This window comes from Scylla paramamosain, chromosome 34, assembly GCF_035594125.1.
Source record: "Scylla paramamosain isolate STU-SP2022 chromosome 34, ASM3559412v1, whole genome shotgun sequence".
Classification (NCBI taxonomy): domain Eukaryota; kingdom Metazoa; phylum Arthropoda; class Malacostraca; order Decapoda; family Portunidae; genus Scylla; species Scylla paramamosain.
The window spans coordinates 15,147,793-15,160,221 of record NC_087184.1 but is presented as its reverse complement, the minus strand read 5'-3'; the positions used below and the strand labels follow the sequence as shown (position 1 = coordinate 15,160,221).

At 38.6% G+C, this 12,429-nt stretch overlaps 1 protein-coding gene across 1 annotated transcript in view; it reads left to right on the top strand.

Moving 5' to 3' along the window:
* Positions 1-12,429, top strand: part of LOC135090262 (voltage-dependent calcium channel type A subunit alpha-1-like) — a 290,421-nt gene that overhangs the window by 226,384 nt on the left and 51,608 nt on the right. Inside the window, exons 23-25 of the mRNA XM_063986871.1 lie at positions 6,723-6,740; positions 11,604-11,864; positions 12,059-12,202. Of these exons, the coding sequence (XP_063842941.1) occupies positions 6,723-6,740; positions 11,604-11,864; positions 12,059-12,202 (423 nt within the window). The remainder of the gene's footprint in view (positions 1-6,722; positions 6,741-11,603; positions 11,865-12,058; positions 12,203-12,429) is intronic.

Genomic DNA, 12,429 nt, shown 5'->3' with positions numbered 1-12,429 from the left:
ATCACCTTTTTCAAATATATAATTAAATGAAGACCATTGATTCCTTACAGAAACACTCTATTTCACTCCTCACAACTGGAAGGCAACAAATACCTTGACATGTAGACTTAGCCTGCTGTTGTGCATCAGAGGGATAGGCTCTGATGTGCCTGACTCATGGTGATAGGAGGAACACATGATGAGTGTTTATCTTCAGAAGGAGTTGCCTTCTTAAAGTCTCATTGTCTGTAGGTTCAGCAGATATTCATTTCAGGAAATATTTAAGTTCAGTTTTGGTGGTGATCATTGTTTCTGCTATTGTCTTTGATCACTAGAAAAAAGAGGTTCATGTGTTGCTGTTGTCACATTCTTGAATTGTATTTGGAAGTTGACATTTAGCTGGTGTCTGTGAGGGTGTTGTGTCTTGTCCGTGTGGGTGGAGTGTCATCCTTGAACACCATCTTTGAATCCTTATGGTTACTCTCCCTGAAGGTTGCAGTTATTCATTCTCTGCCAGTAAGTTGCACTGAGGGATTTCTGTAATTTGGTTGCACTCTTGGCTCCTGTTTATTTGGTGCTGGATTGTGATGAACTAGGGACAAATTGAACAGAAATGAGAAGATTAGGATTTTGAAGCTCTCAAGAAAGCAGCACTCAAATCTGTGATGCAAGAATGCTTCATATTCTGAGCTTCATCATTTGTGATTAATTTATTGCTGGTGTTCATAGTCTAGGTGGTGTGTCTGCACGGTGTTGGTGGGCACAGGGTGTGGTGTGACCTGCCGGTTTCTGCTGGCTCGTGAACCACCCAGTGCTGTGTCGTGGCTCCCTGCATGACACCACACACTCTGCCTTGCTGTCTGTACATTACTTGTTGTACTATTTGTGTGTGCAATCAGTCAGTTTTTGTTTTTAGTTGTCTTTCAGTTTGTCTTTTTATTTATTTATTTTTTTATATTTCTCTCTCTCTCTCTCTCTCTCTCTCTCTCTCTCTCTCTCTCTCTCTCTCTCTCTCTCTCTCTCTCTCTCTCTCTCTCTCTCTCTCTCTCTCTCTCTCTCTCTTATAATATATTTTACATGTTAACATTTTTTATACTTTTATATGATTATAATTATTTCAGAGATTTTTGGTAATATAATGTAACAATTTCAGCTGATACTGTCCAACAGCAGCTAATTTCTTTTGAAATACACTCTATTCTCATCACATTACTGGCAACAAGTACAAGATATTATTTTTTAGCAACATAGCTGATATAGAGTTTTCTGAATGTATCTGAGTTTTCTATATTTTTATTTCTTTTCAGCATAGTGAGGTTGAAAACACATTATAAAACTGATGGAAGCCAAGAGAAATAACTGTAATTAAAACACGTCAATTTTCAGGTTGTTGATTTAGGGGTAATGTTACATCCGGGGTCTTATTTTAGAGACTTGTGGAATGTCTTAGACGCCCTCGTGGTGTTGTGCGCTCTCATTGCCTTTGCCTTCCTGTAAGTATACCCAAGATTTACACCACAGTTCACATCCACCAAGGTTACAATTACATCCACCTGTTGTAGACACTTGTCACCGGATCTGTAGTGCGTCAGTGCCCTGGTGGCTGCGTGGTGGAGGTGTGGACTGTCTGGCTGTGACTTGAGGTCTCACTGGTTGTTGCTTGTGGTCTAGGAAGGGATGTACTCACTGATAGCCTAACCTCCAAGTGGCACCATTTAAATGTCACTTATTACTCTTTTCATTGGACGGAAATTAAATTAATAGCACTAAAAGACTTGGTACTCACTCTTACCATCAGTGGTGTCCTTCAGAATTGTATTGTAAACTTTCACTGCAGCATTTTATCAGGCTTGAGGGGCAGCTGTAAAAGTCAAAAGATTGAAAGAGTTCATTGAACCTGCCTTGTAAGACTTTGTTCTAAATATATGTAATTAAAAGGATCAGTTTTCAGACTTTGAGTTGAATATCAAAGTGTAATTCATGCATAAAGATTTTGAAATTACTTATTGTATAGTCTAATGTGACATGGTATGATTAAAGGAATAATTTTTAGATTTTTGTGGTGAATGTCAAACTGTAATTTATAAATCTAGAAACTTTGGAATAATTTTTAGTATAGTTTACCAACTTTTTATGGAGAAATATGAAGTATTATTCACTCATTCCTCTGAAGTTAAATTTAAAAAAAAATCAGTGTATGTCAGTGGAGGTTGGGTTGGTAACAGTGTGCTGTAGTAACGACTGTTCGGTGTGCAGACTCACATACATCTGTGTTCACTGTGTAAGGAACAAGGAAAGGTTTACCACTTAGTCTCTTTACTAGAAAAATACTTCAACAAACTTGTACATATTTTCTACACCAAGTGCTTTTCCAGTTTTGGCACATTTTCCAACACGCCAGCACACTCACCACTGCACACTTGCACAGTCACTGACCCGGAGACCAGTCTGTGCATCACTCGGCTTATGGATCCACCAGCTGGCCATTAAGGGTAGCTCTCCACTACAAGAAAAACCCATAATAAGATCTGAAAAACCTTTCAACAAACAATTTAGCCTCCATATTATCAGTGTCCATTTTCATTTATTCTTTCATGTTCTTTCACAGCAAGGTGTAGGTTATTTTCATCTTTGAGCCATTATTGCCAATGCAGGTCATAGAAAAACTCTATATTATATTGCAGGGAAACCCCACAACAACCTAACTTAACCTAACCTTCTCTGAGGTGGTTCCTTCTCCCCTTTAGCTAATCAGGCTGTCCTGAGTGTGGTGTGGAAGGAAAATACCACCTTTTGTGTTCTTTTCAAATCCAAGACATTAATCTGTTTGTTGCCGAAAGAGATTCAATTTTAAGCCTTATTGTATTGAGATCTAACCATCTGAACATCACATCCCTGAATCCTTCCTTAGGTTTGTAGCTTTTTAAATATATGTTCAGGATAGATAAAGGTAGTGGGAGTTCCCTGGGGCAGTGTGTGTAGGGTTTTCAATGACTGATGTGGGTGGAATCATGATGGTGTTACATGGAGTTGTGTTTGACGTGGTGCTTAACCTTTAGATAGTTTCCTGTTTTCACGTGTTGCTCTTTTTTTTTCCCAAAACAAGATCATACTAATATCTGGCGAGCTGTGTTGTGCCTAACTGTTGGTGTGTGTGTAGCACCGGGATCAGAGTGGTGACTGGTGTCAGCCTGTCATTGATTGGATTCACTTTCATGTTGTTTACATGGAGATCCATATTTAACCCTCCTTTAACTAATCCATTGTTAGTAATTACTTTCATCTCATAGTTGGTAATAATAAACAATAAGTCCCCGGTCCCTCTCTGACTAGATGTTAGTGGTTTACATTTGTCTGTAATATTCTATATCATGCATTAACTCACTTTTGACTTCCATACTCAGTAATGAATTTTTATTTGTGTAGCTCCTCAGCTATCAGAAAGTGTTCTAAGTTTATGTCTTTTTAATAGCTACAATGTGTTTCCCAGGAGTTAGATCTTGACCATTCTGTAGCTCTACTTTGTGTTCTTTGATGCTGCTTCCTTGACCCAGAAGCTGCCTTCCCTCTCCCTGATAGGCCCCTCCCTTCCCTCAGTGTTCTGGTTACTCCTACTGTAGCTCTCTGGCAGAGTATAAACAAAGAGGTTTAGTCTGAGCATAATCAGAGTAGCCGATGCAACACCATGCGCATGGCTAAAATATACCTACCTTTTTTATAAAAAAATTTTATGTCAGGTCTCTTTAAGTTTAGTTTTGCTGCCAAGGAATGAAATGCTTTTATTGAAAACTTTGATTCACTTACTGCTTTGAATTCTACCTGTTATGATTACTTGCTGTTTTCATAGTGCAAAAGTTACTTAACAGATGTCATCTCCCTCTGTGTGTTACTGTCAACATGGTGGACGTTTGCTACTTTTACTCATGCATCTGATCTGAGGAAGTACTCGTAACATTTTGCATAGAGGTCAGAAACCAGGAGACGTGTGTCAAGACGTGCACTTGCATTAGGTCCATTCTTTAGTTCACACACTCCTCAAAGTTGATTATTATAAACTTATCATTATATATGTTTTCATATCTTTACCAAGAAAAACAGTATTGAGAGTGAATGTAGTACAGTATGTTTACAGGAACTTAGAGCCTCAACTCTGACACATGGCATTTTGTTCTTAGTCTGTGTTCATGTACACTCATTGATCAAAGGAAAAGAAAACGTGAGTGCTTAGATGTGCGCCTGCTCATTGATTTCACTGACTCCCTCGCTTTCCTTGGCATGGAGGAAGCTGTTATTTCCTTGTTTGGTGTACCAAAAAGGTACATCATCTCACATCACTGTCAGTGTTTTGAGAGTATCCCCACACTGTCAGACACATCATCTGTTTGATATTTTTGCACGAAAATGAGTCCTTTTTATTTGCAAGATAATGACAATGATAACACTGTAATTGAGAGAGTGAGAGTGAGAGGATACATGAAAAGTTTTCACATACTTTCAAGTTATTATCATATAAGAGGCATAGCTGTAGAGGATTAGATGTGAGGGAATAGTTGTGAGTGTAAGTGTATGTGTGTGTGTGTGTGTGTGTGTGTGTGTGTGTGTGTGTGTGTGTGTGTGTGTGTGTGTCTGGACACCCTGTGGTCTTGGCTGCTTCCCTGTGTGGGAAACATCAGCCTGGTACATTGACTGATTTTGTTACAAGGAGGCACTTTGAAACATTCAAGGATGCAGAGTCCACTATCATTAAAACATTAAAAAAGGAAGAGAAATGGAACTGTAAAAAGTGAACCAAAAATTTTCAATTAGGAGTGATGGAAGAACAGAGGAGCATACTTAAGTATAAGTTTGATGTTTAGATAGCATTAACATGCTCAGTCTCCCAAATAGGAGCATTGATAATTAGAATGTACTGGAGACTGAAATGTAGTTTGATTAAGAAATTTTCATGACTTGAAAAGTAAGATGGATAGTAACAGATTTAGAGAAAGGATAACAGAGCTTAGCTCCAAGTCTGCTCACTGTATTGAGACGAGATCACATGCGGTGAGCAGATGGTGTGTTGTGTGTGCTGTGTGGCACCTTGCCATGCACACACCTGCCCTGCTGGCCGTGGCGAGGCGGCTGCTGGTGAGCCGAGTGATGGAGTGTGGTTCAGTGCGTCTCCTTGGGTTACAGACACCTCACGATCATCCACCTGTCTCACACACGGGGCCCGGCCCTGTATACTGTTGCTAGGGAAACACAAGTAGGTGATACAAGGTGACTGCAGCTGTGCCTAGTTGATGGTGCCAGCCCTGTGCTGGCCACCAAGAGTGACAGTTGCCACATACCACCATGATGTCCGAACATTGTAGTGGTTCCATCGTTCAAATGCTCACCATATATACATACACAGTGGGCCTCGCCTTAACAAACAGTTCGGACTAAGTACAAATCAAATACCAGACTATTTTGCATAATAAATACAAAACTGTGTAAGGAATTCCCCCTTCTATTACCATTGTGAGAGTGTGCCACCCATGCCAATCACTGTCCAGTGACCCAGCCATGCATACCAGCACCACAAACCATGAATTGACCACCACCATCACACCAGCTGGTGCCATTTGGATTGTGTTCCTCTGTGTTCCTCATAGATTTCCTCATCATGCGTCATCCCTCACCACACTTCATCCCATGCCAGCCATGGATTAGGAAAACAAGAGGACTGAGAACATATTTGAATAATTAATAAATCAGTCAATGAACATCTAATGTTCATTATTGTGGGGCCCACTGTACAGATGACACATTCTGTGATAAATCAGCTCCATAAATAATAGAGAACTGTAATTGACAGACTATAACAAATCATCAATAACATATGTGTTTTAAGTGTTTATTTCAATGGCATGATAATTTAACCCAGCTCTCAGCACACGCCCGTGCCACAACACACACACGGGAAGGCAGTGCTAGCACACCAAGTCACAACCACTGAAAAGGTTTTGGTGATGCATCTTTAATGAGAATGTTGAGTGTGAAGCAGACCTTCATGAGTTTTCCATATATCTGCAGTAGGGTCCTGAATAGTGCCAGGTTAGGTTAATGTGTTGTGTGATAAATGAAGAGCATGAACTTCACCAAATATGATGTACCAGTACAGGCAACCCTCAGATACACAGTGTGATTTGTTGACCCAAAATTAGCAAAATTCAATGAGAGACCATAACACAAGCAAAATTCAAATTGCATTGCTTACACTTCTTTTCCCCATACTGTAAAGAATGAGTATTAGGCAGCACAAGTTTGTGTGTCCACCAAATTGCACCATTCAGGATCTTATTGGATGTATAAATTCTTCTCCTAGTAAGGATTATTCACATTATAGGTACAATTTAATATACCATGATTTAGGAAGCATGTGAATTAATATTACTAAGGTGGCCTTCCTGTACATGGGAAGGCTTATAAGAATCATAAAGATCTCATGTTTGTTTAGGTAATCAGATGAGATTATTAAGCCATTTAGCATAAGTCTTTAGCTAATATTTTCTTGGTATGGACTTATATTCATACTAAGGTTGTTTTATAGGATACTACTTATTATTAATGTGTGTATTCATGTGTGTGTGTTTGCATTTCAAGGTTTTCAAATAGTAAGCATTTCATAGTCAATTTCATGACATCACCTTGGCAGCAATTTGTAAGCCTTGTCTTCTAGGGTCAGGTTTCATAAGCTCATGTCTTCTTTCCTTCTGCAGACCCTCCCTGCAACTGAAGTAAGTGAGGAAACCATGGATGATGATAGTCTTAAGTGGCAGTGAGAGGAGTTATACATTCCCATATTATTTGAAATGATTCCTGGTGTATGCACTTTCCATTTGACTCAGATTACTATTGATTATTTCAGTATTCTTGCAACTACTGTTTACTCATCAGCTTTTCTGCCATTGCTATGCCAATATGTAAAGGAGCATGACAAGGTATAATACAAGAGGTTTGGGTAAAGATTTGCATATCAAGGCTGTAGAAAGTTGGACTAAGAAATGCCACAAAAGAAGTGTACTAATACTTCAAACCTCTTTTGGACAAGGTTTATCATGATTTATACCAGTGCAACAACTCCACTAATGAGACGTCAATGGGTTATAGCTGCATGTCCTAGTCGACCTCACTACCAGCGGGCGCCCAAGGGCCCTAGACGCTCAGGGGATTTGGACGCTCCTCTTAGTCACACACACTAGAGTTATAGTCCTAGAGCATAAATTTGAGTCAATGTTTGGTAATTTGTAAATTTTATCAATATTTTTGCATGCTGTCAGTCTTGAACAGTTGTACGTAAGGAAGAAAACAAACTGCCAAGACACGAAATAGCAACACACAAATACTACGTCAGACATTTTAACATTCTGGCCTTGATACAGTGGAAATATGTAATGGATTTTTTCTCCATTTTCTCTATGAAATGCAATGAGAAAGAACACAAACGTATCCAAAATGATCTAGCAGATTTTCACCATAATTTTTACAGTTTCCTCATGCAACTTTTCACAAGAACACCAATCACTCCTGCATCTCTCACTAGCTACTTGTTCATCTGTATTGACTTCCCTTCTGTCATTCCTGCTGCCTGACAGCATCAGTCACAAAGTCATGTGACCAGCAACTTGCCTCTATGGTTAGGGGTTTTGTATTCTTCAATTCTAACTGCAGCTGTTTTCTACTTGTAACTTTTGCCTCATTGGTCTTCTGTTTTATCTCTGCCATCAGATGTAGGATAAATTCATCTCCTTTCATGTGTTTTTGACACCACTATCTACCAAACTACATAACCTCCCTCCCTTATGCATGTATGTTCAACTCATGTCTTGTATTTTCTCTCTTGTCGTATGAGATATTTTGCCTGCGTGGTTTCTCATCAGTAGCCTGCCCTCAGGAACTCTTGGTCTGGAGGAGGAGGTGTCATGAAAACAGTCTTGCTTTCAGTCATCTGGTCATATGACTGTTTACTGCAGAGCCAAATTGATGGTGTTTGCTGCCACAAGCAGTTCAAAGTAATGATGTTTCCATTATGTACACAATAGTTTATTCTATTTGGAGCAATGATATTGGCTGACTTGAATTTATTAATGAAAAATTGTCAGACCTCATAGTTATGAATTTTCTTTATGAGTTTGTGATCTTTATAAGTACATTTACAGCATTTTGGATCCAGAAATATTTGGTGAACTTTATGTTAACAATGAAATAAGCAGAATTGCATCATCATGTAATAGGTATTCAAAATTCCTGCTGAAAATAATATCTACAACTTGCCCCCATCAATTGATCACTCCATTAGCTTTCACAAGAGTTGCTGATAATTTAGCATCTTGTACTTTCATAACATCCTCAGGACAGACAGTTCAGAGACTGTTGATAAAGTGAAAAATGTTTTCATGACAGTTCCATTCCTGGCCATGCCCTCCACATGGTCAGTGAGCAGTTTGGTATTAATGTAGGGCCTCTCCGCCCCAAACTCCTCTTTATGCGTATGTGTAGGGGAGGGATTGGGGGGGAGCATGACCAGCCTGGGGCTGCCACCTCACCCCAGGCTGGAGGCTTCTGCATGGTGAACCTTCTCTCTCCTGTTGCTCTGTCTTCTCTATGAGTTGTGTTATGAGTAATGTTCTTCATCATATTTGTTTATGTTGGTAAGTCTTCCATATTTCTCTATCTCAAGTGCATCTCTCAGACTGCACAGATTTAGATAGTTTCTTGAAAACTTCTGTTTTATATATATATATATATATATATATATATATATATATATATATATATATATATATATATATATATATATATATATATATATATATTACTACTACTACTACTGTTGCTACTGCTACTATTACTACTTCTTGGTAGTTGTATTGACTAATCATTATTCTGAGTGATAGTCTTCTATATGGGATCACCATGTAGTGCTGAAAAATTCAAGCATATTTTTTCTTACCCTAATGACAATTTAGGAATAGTTTTGTAAATATTAAAGTAAATGGATATGATTGCAAACTGAAGCATCCATGAAGCCTTTGGCTCTTTTAAGGCATTGCTATCAAGTGTGTGAGTGTGTGTGTGCATTTCCGTGTGTGTCATTCAATGCATTCAGTAACAAAGCATTAAATATAGTGTTCACATGTGAAATATTTTGTATTAAGATTTTGCTAATTGCTTTGAAACACTATGCAGATTTCTTTGTTTGATATTCATCTTGATGAAAATATGAAATTTTAAATATTTATAGTTTTGAAGAGACCTTTTTCTTTTTTTTTCCATCACATGTTCAGATTTTATCAACATGAAATTTAAGATGTTGACATAATGGGAATTGTAACAAAATTTTGCTGCATTATTTTTTTTGTTGTGATGTACTGAATGTGAGGCGTGAGTTTGTGAAGCATTGGTGTGGTGCCCTGCCTGGTACGGTGGCCTCTGCTGTCTGTGAGAATTGCCTGTAGTTGTCCCCTTGTAAATATTTTCCCTCCATTAATGCAATGCAATAAAAAATGAGGCCATTATATTAGACTGCTGAAAAGTTTATAGCAATTTTAATACATCTAAGGAGTTTAACCTAAAGATTTGAAGTCAGAATTTTTTACTTCTATACAGAGAAGCATCTAGAAATGTTAAGTTTTGAAGTTTGAAGAAAATAGAACAGTGTGATTTGATGAAATAAGAATACAAAGAAATGGTTATGTTTTGTAAGTGCATGAGTGAGGCATGGTTAGGGTGTCATGGTCCGAGACACACCTGCTCCCTGGGGGTGGCCACTGTGGCCAGTGACACCTTGTGTGGCCTTTTGACTTGTGAGTGTCAGAACAGGTATACAAACACACACACAAACCCAAACACACACACACACACACACACACAAGGAAAGAACAGGATAGACATAAGAGAGTGTGAGTGATGGCAGAGTAATATGAAGGGTTGTGACAACACTTGAAGCATTTTGGAAGGTTGTGAATGATCATGTGGTGTGTGGAAGGAGGATGAAGAGATGACAAAAATATGAAAGCCAGGAGAGGAAGTGAGAGTCTGTGTTGGGGTGTGGTGAGTGTTGAGGAGAGAGGGAAGAGGTTAGGTCAACACTGAGCAAGGAAAATGCAAAGAACACACAGTACTTTCCCACGACTCCTGAGCTCTACAGCATCACAAATCCACATCACAACATTGTCAGACCAAACAGATAAATCTTGCAACTTTTAAAGGAAACCACATGCCAAATATTTGACCACCAAAGCTTATTAAGTAGATATATTATAACCATACATTTAGTGCAGCATCATCTACTATTTTTTTTGCTATTAGACTAGTAATCCTAGCTTTAAGGTGATATACTGTAGATATTAAGTTTGATATTCTTGTTTTCACTTTTTTTGGTGGCACATTAAAGTTGGTATTTGTTATTCTAAGGATGAAAGCAGTAGAGATTGAAGTGAAAAGCTTCTGCTGTACATAATGTGGCATAATTTTCATTAGCTTATTTGAATTAATGAAGTGATTTTGATATAAGTGCAAGGAAAGCTGTATTACTTAGATTTGCATGATTACAGTAGGCATAATGTGTCTTCATTAAGATATATTTATTATTATTATTATCATTATTATTATTATTGTTATTATTATTATTATTATTATTATTATTATTATTATTATTATTATTATTATTATTATTATTGTATTTACCACTGTATAAGTTGTGGTGACTTTTAATCAACTCCCAACCACTTGCAAGCTCATCAGTAATATAATCACATGAACAGTTAACAAGACCCTTCAGTTATGTAGACACATCAGTATTTACCAATGAACAACATATCCATTCCCAAATCATATATACAAACAGCAGTCCACAGTAATCCACCATTAGTGCGCAACATGTATACAAGAAAATTTGACATTGAGTTATGTTCCCAGTTGTCTTGCTGGTGTGACCACCTGTATGTCTGTGGCCGTGTTCCCCAGCACTCTGGCACCTCATCCTCACAGCTTTTGAGACCCTAGTGGAAATTACTGAGGTTTTCAAAGGTGTTTCCATAGTACTAGTGATCATTTATAGAGAATTCTGCATCCATGAGACAAAAGCACCCACGAGAACCCAAGAAATGATCCATGTGGCCTTTGAAAGTGGTGGTGATGAGTGGCCAGAGTGTGTCCCAGCGCGGCCTGTGTCTTGCCACCAGGAGTAGTGTGTCAGCTGCGCGTGCACCCCTGTTGTTTTGGAAATTGGTACCTCATGTCTTGTTGTAGCTCAGAAACTATGGTCGGAATTATATGTATCTCACTAGAGAGTTTATATTTTTTGTTTTATTGAGTAAGCAAGCATCCAGTTAGCTGCTACTGACTTGTTTCAACTGTGCACAGTAATGTTTTTTATGCATTATTAATATCTACCTGCTTAGCCTTATGGTTCAGAAAGTGTTATGTGCTATACTCCCCCTTTGCTACTCAAAATTTTATTAAAATGCTCTCCCATTGCAATAATTTGTCCCTGGTCCTTACTCAACTTGCATTAAGACAGCAGTAAAGCAATGCTGCCTCCTGAAATGCACTCCAGAGAGGCATTCATTTACCCATGTGTGTCTGTGTGTATACAGGGGCAGTACTACCGGCCAGAACCTCAGCACCATCAAGTCTCTCCGAGTGCTGCGAGTGCTGCGACCTCTCAAGACCATCAAGAGAGTGCCCAAGCTGAAGTCTGTGTTTGACTGTGTTGTGAACTCCCTCAAGAATGTGTTCAATATCCTCATCGTGTACATACTGTTTCAATTCATCTTCGCCGTTATAGCTGTACAACTTTTTAACGGAAAGTTTTTCTACTGCACCGATGAGAGTGTGGATGTAGAGGACGAATGTCAGTAAGTGGGCTGTGTTTGCCATGTCTCTTTGATCTCTCACCAGTCACATTGTATCTTAGATCATGATAGTGCTTCATGTAAAGACATATATATACTGTTTGCCTCAGTTACATACACTTACTCAAGATTAGGCAGAATCACTGAATTGAAGTTTTATGAATGATAAGTAGATTCTAATGGTGTAACTCTTCCAGGGGTGAGTTTTTTGTGTTCAGTACATATGAGCGTCCGCCAGAGGTGAAGCCAAGGAAGTGGTTAGCGCAGAGTTTTCACTACGACAATGTTATGGCTGCCATGCTGACGCTCTTCGCTGTCCAGACTGGCGAGGGTTGGCCACAGTAAGTCTTGCAGTAGTGGATGATGTGTGGCTTACTCTTAGACAACTAGTGACAATTATAATCTCAGTTACCTACTAATACTTGGTACAAATAAACATATAGACACTGAAGGATTTGTGATACTGTCACTTATGCTGTTAGTGACATTTGAAATTATACTCCGTAGCAAATCATTTCAACTCATAGCTGTGAAATTCTTAACAGCATCACATGGAACATAGATTTTG